Genomic DNA, 18,037 nt, shown 5'->3' with positions numbered 1-18,037 from the left:
CCCTTCCCAGGAGACAGAATGTAACTAACTCAGGAGGCAAGCCAAGATCCACCCCACGCCCTCTGGAACCCTTTAGTGAGGGAGGTCGGGAGCCAGCACCTGCTGTAGCCAAGGAGCCTGCCTGGGCAAGCTGACTCCCTCAGGAGGGCGGCAGCTGCGGGGCGACAGAAATAATGGGCGCAAGCCACACCGTCTCAGGACCTAGTGAGCTGCTGCAAACGCCTCACTAGCGGCGATGCTGTCGGCTGGATAGGATCTGCTCACCTAAGGGTCAAGCCTCTTGGTTAAGCTAACTGAGGTTGGGAAGGTCCACCCTGAATGTACACGGCACCATTTCATGGACTGCGCACCCTCAAACTGTGAGCCCCCAACTAAACCTCCCTCCCTTGAGTTGCTCAGTCCGGCATTCGGTCGCAGATACGGTTCAAACCTCAGCTGCCATCTGTCGCGGAATGATGACCACGTCTTTAGTGGGTGGCTGTCAGAGGCACAGGGAGGTGAAAGAGTTTCTCCAGGGTCACACAGCAGGTGCCAGGCTGGCGTTTGCACCCTGGTGGCCTGGTTGCAGAGCTACGCTTTTAAGTGGCCATTTGGGCAGGCCCTCAGCAACAGCAGCAAACAGGGACCCTCCAGCGGTGGGCATCAAGGAGCTGCTTGGTGGAAGTGAGGTTGCAGAGGACCCCTGGGGCAGCAGCGTCCCTTCACAGCGGCTGGCACAGGGTAAGCGTGCCCTGTCTGTGCTAGGCTGCCTGGCTGGTAGGTAAGACTGAGGAGGAATCACATTCTCCTTCTTGCACCCTTGGGACATTATCTGTGGGGCCTAGAGGTACAGAATGGAAACTGTTGCCCCTTGCTGGGCTCATTACACTGTGGTAAGCTGGCAGCAGGGTGGTGGCAAACCCCGCCGGGCCCTCCTTGTGCAGAGACTTCTATCCACGGTTGGCTATAAGAGCAAGCTGCTGTTTAAGGGCAAACCAGGGGGAGCGGATGCCCTGCTACCCTAGGATCCCCAAGTCTGGGACAATGCTGGCATAGAGAGATACCCTGAGTGGAAAGAGCTGTGGCATGTCTGAGGCGTGGCTGCAATAGAGGGGTCTCTACCAAGGTGGCTTTGACCCCAGAGGACACTGGGCACTGTCTGGAGACACGTATGGTTGTCACTCTGGGGGATGCTCCTAGCCTAAACAGGCCAGGCCAGGATTCCACAAAGTGAGAAGGAGGGCTCCGGGGTTTGGGGATGGAGGGGCCAAGGCTGTTCTGAGAAGGACACCCTTTTATATCTACTCAACTGAGCATCCCAGAAAGGAGGCTTTCCCACCCTCACACCAGGCATGGCTTCAGATACATGTCAGAACGCATGAAATCACACTCTGATCACAACCATTCCTTTTTTTTGAGACAGTCTCAAGTAGCCTAGGCTGACCTTGAACTTGCTATATGATCATGGATGACCTCAGTCCTTCCGATCTTTCTGTCTGCGTGCCCCATGGGTTGGGGTTACAGGTGAGGCTGATTTGCTTTCCTTAAGAATTCAAGTTTGGTTCAGGGTTAGTCATTCGGGGCACCTGTGGGATGTCACTTCGTTCTAGCTGCTCAGGGAGAAACATGATGTTTGTAACCACCACACTCACCAAAGAGTAGAGCAGGCGCGTGTGGTTGCGGAGCCCAGGGTCCTCTCGCTGCAGGTCCTCGAAGCCCATCTTCACCAGCACAGTCAGATTGTACCAGCTCACCAGGCTCCTCTCTGCACCTGCAGGTTAGATGCCAATGAGTTACAATCCTGAGGACCAGACATGGCTACCAGAGGCCATGGGTGGGCAGCAGGGCCTGTAGGTCAGGAGACCATCTTTCTGCATAAAATGCCTGCAGGGGACTTCCCTCTGTCACCCTCACTTCTCTCTCTCCTGTTGTTCCTACCTGTGACGAGTCAAAGGTCTGTCTTGAATAGAGACCCTTGGGATACAGTTCAGGCTACAGCCTTTGTTACAATGTAATACAAAATCAGTCCAAGCCACCAATGTTTCCTTACACTGACAGCAGACAGTAGGGTGTGTGTGATAGTCTATGTAGCATTGTTTATATTAGAGAGTCCCCGCTGCCTAGGTGAATAGTACATGCCCCTGGCATTGGAGTGTTACATAGGACTATGCAAGAAACAGCCTCTGTCACTTGTAGCCCATGTAACACTCCTATTCAGTCTCTTCAGTTACCCTCAGCAACAGCAAACGTGGGTTCCAAGGCTCCCAGGGGTCAATAAAGTCTGTAGATCTTCAAGTTCCCTTTCTACACCCATCAAGTTGGGCTGAGGAGATGGCTCAGCGGTCAAGAGTTCTTGCTGTTCTTCTAGAGGACCTGAGTTCAATGCCCACATGATTCCTCCCAAAAATCAGTAACTCAATTCCCAGGGGATCTAATGCCATCTTCTGGCCTTTGTGGGTACTATACATGCAGGCAAAACACTCATACACATTAAAAAAATACATAAATAAATAAAATTTAAAAATTGCTTAAAGTGGATAAGTGTTTGCATGTAAGAAAACTCCCTTCCAGACACTTTAATCATTTCTAGATGGCTTATGTGCTCTGTGCAATGTTAATGCGGGTCACTCTTTGTATAGGGATTATTTAGAGGGTGGTGATCTTTTTTTTTTTTATGTCCTTGTACGTCCAATATCAATGCATCCACCTCACGTCTACCTATATAGGACACATCAGCAACAAAACATTTTTCAAATGTCTCAAATAATTTGGATACAGACCCCTTGGATATGGAGGGCCAGCTGATGCTCAGGAGTATAACTGGCAAAAGGACTTATATCAATCTGGATGTTGAATGTGCTAATTTTAGGATTACATGCTAACAGGACAATATAACACATGTGGTATGCGTGCATTTATATCCATGCATACACGTTCGTTTTCTGTACTTCTTTAGTCATGAACATGCTCCAGCTCTGTTCGCGGTGCAGCCCGTAGGCAGAGAGAACTTTGCAGCAGAGGGAGCACATGTGCCAGACGGACAGCCGCTGCTCTGTGAGACATGTGCAGGTCATGAGGTCTCGTTTCCTCGGGGGATACAGCTCCAACCAGCCCAGCTGCTGCTGCCAAACCTTGCCCAGCCTGACAAGCGACCATGGCCCTGCTCAGCATGGCTGTCTTTCCCCTCACGTAACCCCCTCGAGGCTTGGGACCAGCCGGGAAGACAGGCAGAGCCCCTGCCCTACTCCCAGCTCCGGGCTCCTCAGGGAACCTTCCCCCCGATCAGTGTCTTCCGGAGACCCTCCTCAGTGTGGCCCTACCTGCAGGGACGGGGGCCACACAGCGGCGGCCCCCTGGCCAGGAGCAGCACTTCTGAAGTCCAGGGCAGTCGGTGTCCAAGCTGCACGCTGGGCTGGACAGCTCTGGCTCAGCTGTCGGGCAGACCCCGGGTCTCGATGCAAACTCTGAGGACCGGTTCAGGGCTGGCGGAATGGGACAAGTTAACCATATTTAGCACTGGAAGTAGGTTCGGCTGGCACAGTGCTTGCCAACAGGAAGGCCTGGGCTCAGTCCCCAGCGCCTGATAACACAGGGAGTGGTGGCACATGCCTGGAATCCCGGTGATCACGGAGATCAGAGGTCAAGAGCACCCTCATCTATAGGACAAGTTGGAAGCCACACTGGGGTACATGAGACCCTGTCTCAAATGCAACAGCTCCAGTGGATCTGATACCCTCTTCTGGCTACCATAGCTCTGCACACATGTGGCAAGCCCAGACAGACACGCATACTGGAAGTAGATTAAATACATCTTTTATCATAAAGGGAACAACAGAACACAAAAGGGCAGCAGCCTGGATGAACTGGGAGGGCTACGCCCGTCCACAGCCGATTCTACCTGCAGTTTCAGAGGCTCCACGTGCCCTGCTTACACCGGCTCTGACACCAGAGGCCTGAGGAGTCTAGTTGCAGGGGTCCTCTAATCCACTTTAGGACCAGTGCTGTTTCTGGTCTTAACAGCTTACTCCTGAGAACGCGCACACACAGCACCACACACACACACACACACACACACACACACACACACACACTCGCGCACACATAAATCATAAATGCTTGCACATTTACTGAGCACTTACTAAGCCAGACAAGCTCTTCTGTGCCTGGGCCCTGGCCATGGCTATGCCTCACCTCCAGGAAATAAATTCCGAAGGAAACAGGCTAGCAAACCCCCAGAGGGTGAGTGAGCAGGGTCGGAGCCTCAAGTGTTGGGTGGGGCTGGGTGGGCTTGGAGAAAGCAGCCCTTTGGAAGGGATTCCACCTGGGTCAAGGAAAGCTCATAACGGCCCTGCTGTCCACAGCTACGAGGTAGGACCTGCTGGCCAAGTGCAGTGCGGACAGAAGGGATCCTGCAGAGGTCCTTCCTGTGCGACGGGCCTTGGGGCTGGAGATCTTGTGGTGATGGGCACTCTTTTGGTGCCTCTTTGATCAGCCCCATGCTTCCTTCTCTTGTGTTCCTCGGGCTTTTTCTAGGCTTTGGAGCTGATGGAGCCTCAAATGCCAGCTTCCCAGCTGGAGTCAATGCCATGACTTCAACGTTTGCTCCCTTCCCTTTGCTGTCTTGCCTCCTGGGGCAAGGTTCACACATCTCTGCCAGCACTCCAGAGAGCATTCAGAGGTGCCATTCCAGCCCCCCCCCCCAAAGTGTCAGGAATCTCTGACAATGCCAACCAATAGTTCTGTTCTGAGGACACCAGGGGCGGCCTGAGTGAGAATGGGCCTCTTAGGTTCAGATAGTTACATTCTTGGGCCCCCATTGATGAAACTGTTTGGGAAGGATTAGGAAGGGTGGCCCTGTTAGAGAAGGCTGAATGTATTGTTTTGAGGTTTCCAAAGTCCACCCCACTCCTAGTTAGACTCTCTCTGCCATGAGATGTGGATGAAGATGTAAGCTCTCAGCTGGCGCTCCAGCGCCATGCTTGCCCGCCTGCCTACTTCCATCCTCCCCATCATGATGTTCACGACGGCCATGGACACTAACCATTTGAAACAGTCAGCCCCAAATAAATGCTTCCTTTTATAAGTCTCCTTGGTCGTGGTGTCTGATCCAAGCAATAGAAAGGTAACTAAGATACACACCTCATGAGAGCAGGAGGAAGGTTTGCCAGGGCCCTGGAGGGGTGGAAAGGCCGCCCAGAGATGCTACAGTCTCAGAGATAATCCTCTTGGGTCTCCCAGGGTCTCTGGAACTTTCTTTAGCTAATGAAGAGAACTATGGCCTCATTTCTGTTGGGAAACATTCCCAAGGACAGCCACTCAGCCGAGGCAAATGTAGCAGATTCAGGTACAAGGTTCAGATACAGCATGAGGTTTGCTACTAGCTAGGGCACATTCTCCATAAATCTAAGACAATGTTAAACTGAAAAGATTTGCCGAAATACATATGCCACCTCATAAAAGCTGGCTCCAGGCTGAAGAGATGGGTAATGTGTTTGCCCCACAAGTGCCAGGATCTGAACTCAAGTCCCAGAACCCAGGTACAAACAGCCTCACATAGCAGCGCACACTTGTCACCCCAGCACTTGGGAGTCGCGGGTGGCTGGATCGCTAGGGCAAACTGGCCAGTCAGCATAGCTGGAGTGGAGAGAGCTCCAGGCAGTAAGGACAACCCGTCTCAAAAAAGGGGGAACGGTACCCTAGGATGACACCCGAGGTTGTTCTCTGGCCGCACATACAAACACACACATCAAATAGGGGGTAGGGGGAACAGGCTCTAGTAGTGGTTGCCTAGCAACAGCAGAGTCCTGGAACCCAAGTTCTTCATCTGAACCTGACCGCCGCTAGGGATTCCCCTCCCCGCTTGAGGCTGGTGACTAGCCCTGTGTCCTAAAAGAATAGCCAGTTGGCTTGATCTAAAGTCAGAAATCTCTCCTTCCTCAACCTGAGGTAAACAATGAAACAGCTCGGTGCCCAGGAACCCAGTTCAACCACAAGCCCCAGAGATTGACATTTGGACCATGGCCCCCAAGGCTGCCTGGGGTGAAGCAGTCAGTAGCCGGTGGGCACAGTCCTTCAGGGATCCTCCTCCCTCTGCTTCTCAGCCTGGCCGGCACAAGGGGGCCCTGGGCATCTGCGTGGATATGGGAGCTTGAGGGCAACCTGGGCCAGGAGGTCCGGGGGTGCTGCACAGGGCTCCACCTCCCTGAGGAGGGATCCAGCTCCGACTTGGAGGGATGGTCCCACGTAATGCCCGTCGCCTGCAGCATTGTTGAGAACTAACATTTAGGAACAGCTGGGTGCTGAGCAAGCGAGATCGCTGGCGAGGCATCCGTAGGAGATAACTCCCTGAGGCCGCTCAATCAAGGGCTACGGTAATCCTTATCGCTGCGAGAGACATTCTGGGGAATTGCTAAGAGATGGAGAAAATGCAGCAGAAAGCTCCAGCTGGGCGGCCCGCATCTGTGCACTGTTGGCTCTAGGGTACTGAGGAGAGGGAGGAAGGAAGGCGCTGCCGGCTGGGCTGAGATGCCAAGGCTCACACGCCAGGCCATAGAGGTAAATACTGCCCATATGTAGTCAAAGGGCGTGTGTCTTCGGTCCTGTGTTTGTTTCTCCCCGACACCTGTGGGCCCAGCTGGGACCCAGCCTTGCCTACACACACCTGGGCCCCGGGCTGCTGAGACTGTCACCTTGGGCCGGAGCAGCCAACCTGTGGTGGAGTGACTGTGAACGGGCAATTATGAAATTCACCTCAAATCAACAGTATGGGGAAAGCTGTCGGCCCACACCTGTGGTATCAACGCTGCCCCTTTCAGGCAGCCTCAAGCCACTAAGGGGGTGTCCCCGAATGCAGAGCTGGGACACTTAGGGGATCCGCCCTCATAGGCAGGGGATGGAGGGAGATACACTACAGCAGCCCCATGAGGCATTTCCAACACCAAGCCTTAACACCAGCAGGGTGCTCCCTAAGGGAAACCCAGTGTCAGGATACAAAGGCTAAGAGACAGAGACGCTATGGTGACTGGGAAGGAAAGCAGGAAGGAAGGATACACTTCCTCATGGGGTCCATTTTGCCTTTCCCAGTGAGAAAGACAGGGAACCCCAGGCCCCACTGATAAGGCCCAACCTGCCCAACCCAGACAGCCGTGTCCTTTTCTACAGACATCTCAAAGACAACCAATAAGCCATGCTTACTTAGAGACATTCTATAACCTGTCGCCAAGTCTGTAATACTGGCATGTTCTGGAACCTGCCACGAAGCCAATAAACCCCAGTTCCTCCTGAATGGAGGTCTTGACGCAGGAAGAGAACCCATCAAGCTTCTGAGAGGGACAGAGGAGCCTCTGTTTCCATCATCACTGATGTCCTCTGTCCCGAAACGCCTCCCCTGCTTCTCTCACTGGGACAACCAGCCTCAAATTTCAGACTCCCTTATAGCAGGCTGCCCTGGGTGAACTGGAAAAAAAAAATGTCCTTGATTGGGGGAGGGGGATAGAAGGGAAGATCAGACACTAGTTTTTTATTGCATATTGTAGAAGGATTTTGCCTGTTATTAATAACCTAGCACAACACACTCCTAACGGCGTGTTTGTTCCGGGTTAACCGCACGCCGAATCTAGATGTCCTTGGATACGTACAAGGTTGATGCTACTGGCTGCAGATCAGATGCTAATTTGGCTCAGTGATAGAAAAAAGTGCCTGGCGAGATGGCAAGATGGTCCAGTGAGTTAAGGCAGGGTGCAAAGCATCAATCAACCTGAGGTTGATCCCTCAGACTCACATGGTGGAAGGAGAGAACTGACTCCTATAGGCTGTCCTCTGACGTAGACACACACACACACACACACACACACACACACACACGTACACACACACACACGTAAATGACTTTGTCTCCCCCCCTCCACCCGTAGTTGAGGACTGAACCTCACACTTGCTAGGTGAGCACTTCACTGCTAATCTAAATCCCCAAACCCTGAAGTCACTTAAAAAAAAAAGAAGGTCAGCCAAAACTCCACAGTGAAGGAGGGATTCCAGGGCTGATGTGGACATCTCACAAGGCTGACCTCCCGGCCAGGGACCAAGCCTGGGCTCAGGGTGCTTGCCTTCACCCATCTCTACAGAGCTCGCTGACCGGCGACGAGAGGGAGGCAGCTTCTTTGCATTGTAACCACCTTCCTTCCCAGACTGCCGGCTCTTTGAGTATGGCACAATTCCTGAGTACAGCTTCTATTCCTGTCTTCCTGCCTCTGTGGTGTCAGACACAACTGTCCCAGTTACAGCGTGACTTGGGTCACACAGCTCAGGACCTAGTCCCGGTCTGACCCCAGTTGCACTGCCTGTCAGGCCACTGGTCTCTCCCACACCGGGTCCCAGTGGGCAGACCCGGGGATCTCCTGTCTGCCGTGACCCAGGCAGACCTCTGTTAGAAGAGAATGCCAGTCTCCTCCCCTCTCCCACTCTCTTTGGGCTGCTCTCTAGCCGCCATCATCCTTCTAAGATCTAAGGGATCACGGGCTACTGGACCTTACAGGACCGCTCTCCCTCACACACCTGCCCTGCCCCCTCCACTCCACCCCCTGCCTCTGCTGTCTCCCAGAGCAGGGTATCACCTCTCTTCCTGCCCAAGCCTGGGGCCCCTAACTAGGGTTCTAACTGGGAGGTCAACCTGCCCATGATCTCCCTAGTAACACTCCAAAAGTGAGGCTCAAGTCCCACAGTAGACATCTTCCCAGGAACAGTTTGGTGTGAGGGAGAGGATGAGAGATGGGGTGGGGGGGCAATCCCAGCATCACTTTCTCTAATGCAGCGGGGAAGGGGGGGCGCTGCTGCGGCTGCCACAGCTCGGGGTGGGAGAAGCTGAGGGTTGGGCCTCCCCTTGCAGCCTCCTCCCTCATCTTCAGCTGTGTGACCCTTCATAACCTTGACACTAGCCAAAAGCTAGGAGATGGCATGGTGGGCCCTGGTAAATGAGGGTGGGCCAGGCCACACCCAGCCTTCCACTGCCAGACGTGAGCAGAGCCCACACTCTCTGAACCACAGTGTCAGGGGTCCCAAGACCTTTTCTGGTCCACCTAGACACTTTGTGGAAGCTGCTGCTTAGCCTAGGAGCTGGAGTAGCACCAGGAGCTGTGCAGTTGATGCCCGTGAGCCTTAAAGTGGGGCCAAGGACTGTGGGAAGGGAGCAGGAAGCCTTGGACCAGCACCTTGCAAGATGGCCTCTCCAGCCTCCCTGCAGGGAGACAGTGGGAACCTGGAATGGCTGCTGGCCCTGACTGGTTTGGCCCACACCGGCATCTTGTCTGACCCTTGGGAAGTGTCAGCTCTTCTAGCCTCATACTGCTGGGGACTGAAGAGTAAGAGCATTCAGGAGGGCTTAGCAAGGCCAGAGTCAAGGATGCACCTAAGCCTGCAACCCTCGCCCCACTTTTGGAGTGTTACTAGGGAGATCATGGGCAGGTTGACCCCCCCCCAGTTAGAACCCTAGTTAGGGGCCCTAGGCTTGGGCAGGAAGAGAGGTGATACCCTGCTCTGGGAGATGGCAGAGGTGGGGGTGGAGTGGCAGGGACAGGGCGGGCCGGCTGGTGGGTTATGGGATGGCTGGCGTTGAGGGAGAAGAGAAGAGTCCGGGCTTCCATGATTAGGAGGGTCCACAGCCAGCCTTAACCTGCTCGTGTCCCAGCCCTGGGCCATAGGGATGAGTCACATGTGATTCCCTTTGGAGCACCCAAACTCGTACTTCTTGCACTCGAGGGCAGCAGCGGCTCTCACATCTCAGGGTGGGCCCAGTTGACACTCCCCCCCCCCCACATCCCATGGATTTTGAGTGGGAGGGAGGACCTTCTATACACAAGCCCATTCCAATCTGATATCAACTCAAGCAGGCGCCTGCCTCCACGCACACACCTCTTTGCTAGGAAAGGTGCTCTGCCAGCTAGGAACTGTTTCCTGCACCCCAAGCCACGCCCAGCTCCAGCTGTGATGTGGGTGGCCATCTGGATCATCCTACAAGCCTGCCTCAAGGAGGTGGCTGGTATGGGGGCCTCTGGACAGTGAGGTGGGAGGCCCGGCCCCTCCCATCTCTTTTCAGTGGAGTCCCGATTAGAATTTCAGTTCCACAGAAGCCTTGGAAAGAGAGGGCGGCCTCTCTCTTTTGGAGAGGTTGGACACTGGGTGTCAAATGCCACCGTGTTAGGACCGTTTGACATTTTAAAGGCCACAGATGTTCGTGCTGGATTCAGATCGGCTCTGCCATCAGCTCTGAGGCTGCTACAGGGGCAGAGTGTCCTGAGACCCTTGCTGAACACTCAGTTCTGAGGGCACTAAGGCTCTCCAGCCCGTGGTGTCTCTCCAGCACATGTTAAAAGGTCGATGGTGCCAGGCATGGTGGCACCCATCTTTAATCCCAGCACTCAGGAGGCAGAGGCGGGCGGATCTCTGTGAGTTTGAGTCCAGCCTGGTCTACAGAGTGAGTTCCAGGATAGCCAGAGCTACCACCTCATGAGAGCCTGTCTCAAAATCACAAAAACTAAAAGCAAACAAACAAACAAACAAATAAAAAACAAAGGGCCGATGATTCTTGCACTTTACTTGATCTGTGGAATCAGAAATCTTTGGTTGGGCCTGTCAAAAGCCCCCAGGAAGCCCCTGAGGTCCAATCAAGACTGAGCAGCAATGTTCTAGGAAGAGCCAAGATTCCAGCGAGCCCTCTCCGGCCTGCACACAGAGGCCCAGCACCTCCCCGCTCCAAGGGAAAAGCAGCTCAGCCCCGCCCCGTCCCGAAGCCCTGGACTCACGCAGGACGCAGTAGAGGCCAAGCTGCTCGTAGCCCTCGCAGCAGTCTGTCACGTTCCTGGCCTCGGAGACCTCTACAGCCAGGTACTGGGTCCGGTACACGGTCCTGGGGCACTTCCTCCACGGGATCCATCCTCCGCAGTGCACATAGGCCGTGTGGGAGGTCTGCACCTCCTGTAGCTTCTGGACCCTTCGTGTGGCAGGGTGGCTACACAGCTGGTAGCTCAGCAGCGAGAGGCCGTTTTCTACAGAGGAGAAAGAACGCCTTAGCAAGCCAAGGGGTGCGGGCGGGGAGAAGCGCCGGGGCAGATCACTGTGAAGGATATGACAGGTCGCCCTCAGCAAACAGCCAGCGGACCCAGGTCTGTACTGTTGGACGGACCCCAGAACCAGCCCTCTAGTCCCAACACAGCCTTTGCCTTTTGAAACACCAAACCATCCCTCTGCATCGATGCAAACAGCATCCTTTGGCACCAGCCTGCGTGTCAGGAACCCTCTCCTTTAAAGCCAGGGCCTGAGTGTAATATTAGGTTCAAGAGACAGCCCGATCAAGAGCATAGAGCTGGAGTCCGAGGTCTGGGGAGCATGTCCTCACTGTCACTCTGCTCTTGGTCCCGCTTGCTGCAGACTCCCCTATCCATCAGTCTCCATAAACCTGAATATGGCCACGTGGCCCACAGACAGGCAGGAGTCACCTGAAAAACGTATACCATGGCCCAGCAGATGGCAATGACAGGTTTTGTTTTGTTTTGTTTTGTTTTGTTTTTTAATGGAAGATGCATAACCAAACATGTGTATGTATGTATGTATGTATGTATGTATGTATGCGCTTCAGGTTTTTTGTCACCATTATCATCACTGTCAGAGGACACAACTGCCCTTGCTGAAGGCCAATCCATCTTAGCTCATCTTAGGCCTGGCTGGGCCTCCCTGTCTGAGCTTGGCCTTGGGGCTGAGATACTGTCCTGTTTTAGCATCACAGACTTGCCCCTCACTGCTTCGTGATGGGCTGCACCCCATGAAACCTCTGTCACTTTATGTCACAGGAATACTGGGACTCAAGTGGGACAGGCACTCATGCATATACACACACACACACACACACACACACACACACACACACACACTCACGGGAGAGAGGGAAGGAGGGAGAGAAAAAGGGAGGAGAGCCCTGTGAGGGGGATCAGGGTGATCTCCTACAAGCTAAGCGGTGCCAAAGATTTCTGAGCACATCAAAACCGCAGGCTTGGAATGGACCCAGGGCCCCAGAGGGAGCCAGGCCGACACTTGGCATTAGATCCATCCGGATCCTCAGGGCTGAATTGTGGGAGAAGCTGCTTGCTGCTTAAGCTTCTTAACTCAGGAGTCCTGAAGCCCTCACCCAGGTCCCATGAGCCCCCTCTCTCAGCATGCCACCCCCCCATCTGCTAGACCAGTCTGCACACCAGCATCTTTGACTGCTCATCTTCAGAGCCCCACCCCCAAGCTTTCCTAAGTGGCCCAATGCCACAGCTGTCTGGGGAGGCTTGGGGACAGAAGTAATCCTGGGGGGGCGGCCATTTTTACCCACTAGACCAGGAAGGCACCTCTGCTGACCCCTCTCTGGGCCCGCCCAACAGCACCCCACAGGTGTGGATGGCCTGACACAGCCTGGCTGCCACTGTGGGGGGGTGAGGGGAAAGCCTTTGCCCCCAGAGTGAGCCCCTTCCTGGTGTCCTGCAGCCACCTCTGGAGGGAGGACAGGGGACAGCGATAGCCCAGTCACCCGCCATGGGGTCAGCCTGCTCTTTGGAAAGCCTATTTCTCCTCTTCGCCCAAAGTGGTCACAGAGTATTCTGTAGAGAAATCGAGGCTCTTGGGACACGAATGTGGCCGGAGGCCAAGATCTCAGAGGTGACACGGGTGAGGGGCGGCAGAGAGCAGCAGCATGACTAAGCTGAGCCAGGCGAAGCCTGGGGTACCCCGCAGGAAGCCCCTGGAGTTGATGGAGAGTCTTCCGACTTAGCTGAGATGTCAGCCACGTTAATGAAGGCTCTAGGGGGCCACCTGTCCCCACCTGATCCTTCTAGGGCCAACAGTTCCTCCTTCACCTGCCTCTGCCCCCTCCATCTCCAGGAAAGCCTGGGAAACATTTATCTTGTTTTGCTTTCTATCTTCTGCCGTGGCTGCTGTGCCATCCTGGGGACAGGGAGAGCCTACACAGGCAGAAAACCCTGTGTAGATTCTGCTGTGCAAAAACAATCTCTCTCAAGAGCCATCACGGGAGGAAGTGGATAAACTCGCTGCTCTAACCCAGTGGCCCCCTGGCCCCCCCTTCCTAACGCTGCGGCCCTTTAAAACAGTTCATGTTGTGGTGAGCCCTAACCGTAAAATTATCTTCCTTACTACTCCACGGCTGTAATTTTGCCACTGTAACGAATTGTAACGCACAACTGCGTTTTCCAACAGTCTTAGATGACCCTCCCCATCAAAGGGTTATTTGACCCCTCCCAAGGGGTCACGAGCTCAGCCCCCTCAAACCCTCCCACATTGCTCCACAAATGCCCACTTACGTCACGAGGGCCCTCACTGCTCCCGAGAGTACACCGTGGCCAACCCCTTGGTTGGAAGGCAAGTGATACCTGACTCCCTCAGAGGCCTCACTGACCCCAGCCATGCCTGGCATGGAGCCCCCAGCAATATGTCATGCTCCTCAGTGTCCCGGCCCTGTTGTTCATAAAATAACGCCTGTGTCCTGTAGTTGAGGGGTTAGGCAGTCAAGTCAATGCCTCACACACAGGGGTGAGCGAGGACAGGGTGGCTCTTCCTGTGAAGAGTGAGCAGACAGGCAGCCCCAAGGACAGCTGCGCTCGGAACTGTGGCCTCTCAAGACCAATAAGGGGGTCACAGCCCCTATACCAGATCCCCATGAGCTTCCTAATGTCCCACTCTTTCTGTGACCAAGCTTTATGGTTCACACACACACGGCACAAGACAAAATCCTGAGTATAGTGTAACCTTCCTCTAGATAGAAAACAATATGGACCTGGCACAAAAACAAACAACGACCAAACAGAGGCGACTTTAGAAACTGAACGGGTCTCTGAATGCCCAGCCAAGCCAGGTGGATTTTAAGAGGAAGAGGGCTCACATGGTTTGCGATCACAATCCCACGAAGCCTGGGATTTCAGGCATGCAGGGTTGGCTATGTTGGTTTGGTTCTGGTAGTTCTGGGGATAGGAGCCAGGGCTCACACATGCTGGGTACCCTGGGCTGCGCCCCGACTCCACAATGCGTTTTTAACAACGTTGTGAAGCATGAGCTGCCCGGTGCTTTGCTCGGCACCCTCATTCCGTACATCTGTGCTTGAGGGCATGTGGCTGAGGGCAGGCCGCTCCGCTGCCCTCCCCTGATCTAAGCGAGAGACCTTTACGCTGGGCACCTAAGAGCTCATTAACCACGTCCCTTCCTCCCTCAAAAATGGAGTGCTTCAGCCCCAATGCCAACCTCAAAATCTGCTTCTCAACCCCATGGACCCTGGGCATCCGAGGCCTGCTCCCACTGGGGAAGCCCTCTCTCTGAGGCTGGGCTGTAGCCTGTTGCTGCTGGTACAGACACTGTGGCAAGCCAAGCCAAGACGCCTCTCTCAGGGAGGATGCTTGCTAGCCTGCCGGGACGCCCTGTCCTCCTGAGACCCCGAGAAGCCCCTTCTCAAGACTCCCCCTAGATCCCTCACCTGTGAAGGCACTGGCCCGGCTCAGGTCCACAGTGCAGGCCAAAGCCAGCAGGGCCAGCCTCAGGGTCCTGGACACCATCCTGTGCTGAGAGGGACGGTGCAGACAGGGCTCGGGACCTCCACCGCAGTGGTCTGAGCCCTAAGCCAGGCTCAGATGAGCCTGAGCTGCCTCGGTCCAGAGAAACGGCCCTTCTGTCCCCGGTGCTGCTGCTAGAGACAGGGACTTCAGAGGAACACTCACGGGGAGCAGTCCCTTATGGCTGCTCATTAACGCCAGCCACCGCCACGGCTGTTTCCCTGGGGGCGCCTGCATGGCAGAGCCTATTCTTGTTCTGGGCAGATGGCATCTTTTAGGAAAGGTGAGCAGTTAGCAGCCTCAGCCACATCGCTGGTTCTCATCTTGTTTGTACGTAGAGAATGCATTTCAGACCCAAATCTGACTCCCCACATCGGGCGCAAAGTATTCCGTTACCCTGCCGTTCCCCCGCTGGCAGGAGAAGACAGGCCCACTTCAAAGCATCAGCTCCAGAAAAGAGCCTTCGTGCCGCTCAACAATAGAGCTCAGAGGCCACAGCCACGCTCAGCTCCATGCCGCCCTGACTGGGCCCTGGAGATGCTGCGCTCCCTGAAACATTCTGTGCCTGTCAGGGTTCAAAGACGGGAAAGCTTGAAACGGACAGCTGGGGGTGAGTGTGTCTGCATGCCGAGTCACAGGGTTGGCAAAAATGTTCACTCAGAGACACGCCAGCACCAGCGAACGAAACTCAGCTGTGAGAGGCCAGAACAAAACCTCCTACAATCCCCCTCTCACACACACACACACAAAGATGCCACTGTGGAGCTATACAGACACAAACATCCCCAGGAACTGTAGACACTGATGATGTGGCTTGCATTTCACTAGTTATCATGCTTTGCAGGAAACGGACTTTTTAAAGTGTCTGCCTGCTCTGAGGGTGAGGCTCAGTTGGCAGAATGCTCACCAGCGTTCAATCCCAGTACTGTGTAAACCAGGCTGTCGTGTGCCTGTCGCCCCAGGGCTTAGGAGACAGAAGAAAGAAGGTCAGAGGTGCTAGTCGTTCTACTCTACATTGAGAGTTCGAGACTAGCCTGTGCTGCACGAGAACCTATCAGAGGGACACACACACACGTAAACATACACAGAGCACACATAAGCACACCCATGCACACACACAAACATACAAATGTACACATAAAGAAGCACGCACATGTATGTACATAAATACATACATGTACACACATAAATATATGTATACCCACTTGTATACACCTAAACATACACAGGTACATACATATAAATACAAACATGTACAGACATACATATATGTTTTTTGGGGGGGTCTCTGTGACCACCAGGGCCAGCAGAGTGACCCTCTGCAGGAGGCAAGAAGGTAATTAGTTCGGTTCAGCATGACTAAGCGGCGGGTATTGGTTCAAACTTCTGGAGTCTGACCCCGGAGTGGTTTATTCGAGGCATATTTAAGCACAGCACCACTTGATGAGCACTTTCCCGGTGATAATCGACCCAGCGATGCGCCCACGAACAAAAGCACAATAAGCCAAATGAAGATCAGACGTGACCACATCGAAACCCTTCGTAAAGTACATGCGGCCCGTTCCGCAAAGGTGGATTTTGTAGATTGACTGAGAAAAACAAGGTTCCGATAAGGGGGGGGAGGGGACCCAGCATGGCTTTAGCCTCACGGACAGTTCAAAGGCAACCAGGGTATTGATCCCACCCACTCCCAGCCTCTGGGCGGATGACAGGCTCTCATCCCTTCCTTGGAAGGAACAGCCCTGTGTCCTTACTATTCCCCTAGTGCTCATCTGAGGGCGCAGGGCCTCCTTGCTTCCTACGTCTCGGGCAGTGTTGAATGCACTGCCTGCATGGCCAGGCTAGCTGATGCAGGCAAGCCTAGCATTGTGATAGTCAACAAAGGACCAAGGGCAGGGGAAAGCCGTCTCAACCATGCCGGACCTTCAGAGGTCCCTTGAGAGACTTTGTCTATCTCTTCACGTATATCATTAATTTGACCCTTGGTTGTATGAGAGAAGCCTGACACATTAAAGCAACACACGCCAGGAAATTGACAACCAAGATTACGCTTGGTCAACAAATAATCGATAGTAGCTCTATTTTGGTAAAACCGTGGCTCTCAATTTGCCCATCTCTTGGTTGATTTCTGCTGATCATTTTAACTAATCATGCAGGCCAGGCCACCTTTGAGGCCTGTCTGTAATCTAGGTAATCATCCCTGGGACTTGTAACAAAAAAGCATAAAAACAATCTTAGCAAGGCAAAACAACGCCGTACAGTCTCAAAGGAGTGCCGCTTATCCCCCGACAGAAGGCATCTGGAGTCTGCATTGGCAAGCTAAGAGTTAACATGCACTCAGTAAACACAATGGCATCATTTGGGGTTCAGGGTATTCTTGCCGTCTCCCCGAGTCGCTGGCTTACTCTTTCTCTTGGGGTATCTCCTTTTGATGGGCTTGTCATTTGTCCGGTGGTCTCTGGGATGCTGTCCCTGTTGGATTCAACAGATGGGAAGCCAGCTGGGACTTGGTTCCTTTTCTGGAAAGAGACAAGCACGTCTTCACGCTGGTGTTAGAAAAGCATCTGGCCCTCCCATTGGTTAGTTTCCAGATCTTTTCAGTTAACATATACTTTACCCTGGGTGTCCTTTAGGGCAAAATGTTTTGGGGCAGCAGAAGAAGCATTATTCTTTACAGTCCAAAATGTGAAGTTAGCATAGCTAAATGTGCCATAGTATGAGGAGAGTTAGGTGGACGTGTATATAACTATATATCTAGTTCTTTTGTATAGTATTATATATTATATATAGTATAATACATTGTTACATTACATTATCACATATATTATTGACCGAATATATACTTTTAAATACTATATATAAGTAGCAAATACTGTATATATTATTGAATACTGTGTTTTCTTAAAGCTGCCATTTAAGTATTTGATGGTGTCATTCCACAACAGTTTGGCCATTGTGGATTGTGAGAGATTCCAGTATTATGATTAATGTTCCATAAGTTGCAAAATTCCTTGAAGTGTTTGCTAGTATCGGCAGGACCACTGTCAGTTTTTAGCTGTGGTGGGAGTCCTAGAAAGGAGGTGTGTAACAAATGGTATCCGAGGTTGTTTCAACCCTGAGAGCAGAAGAAACTATCACATCAGAAAAAAAGTGTCAACCATTGTGCGGGCCTACTTTGAACGCCCAAATTCTGCTGAGTGGCATTAAATTTTAACCTTCAAGGATTAGTTCTGCCAGCAGAGGGCAGTGGTGTACAAGAACTCGTGCTGATGCCGTTCTGGTTAGGAAGAGCCAGAGCGCATCGAATCAGCTTGAGCATAAGCGGCTGTTAAGTGACCTGGCGAATCAGAACCTGCAGGAATACGAGTTATGAAAAAAGGCTGAGTTCACTGTCATATAGATGTCTGAGGAAATGATTGTGAAATAATATTAGTAGTGGCCTTAGGTTTAACTCTTGCAGTTTCTAAGAGAGA

At 53.1% G+C, this 18,037-nt stretch overlaps 1 protein-coding gene across 1 annotated transcript in view; it reads right to left on the bottom strand.

The window, feature by feature from the left end:
- The window catches only part of Umodl1 (uromodulin like 1), a 58,405-nt gene that overhangs the window by 35,134 nt on the left and 5,234 nt on the right, over positions 1–18,037 (bottom strand). Inside the window, exons 3-6 of the mRNA XM_060369986.1 lie at positions 14,489–14,573; positions 10,776–11,018; positions 3,300–3,461; positions 1,632–1,750 (exon numbers count right to left, since the gene is read on the bottom strand). Of these exons, the coding sequence (XP_060225969.1) occupies positions 1,632–1,750; positions 3,300–3,461; positions 10,776–11,018; positions 14,489–14,573 (609 nt within the window). The remainder of the gene's footprint in view (positions 1–1,631; positions 1,751–3,299; positions 3,462–10,775; positions 11,019–14,488; positions 14,574–18,037) is intronic.

Source organism: Meriones unguiculatus, chromosome 16 (assembly GCF_030254825.1).
Source record: "Meriones unguiculatus strain TT.TT164.6M chromosome 16, Bangor_MerUng_6.1, whole genome shotgun sequence".
Classification (NCBI taxonomy): Eukaryota; Metazoa; Chordata; class Mammalia; order Rodentia; family Muridae; genus Meriones; species Meriones unguiculatus.
This window is presented reverse-complemented; position numbering and strand designations above follow the sequence as displayed.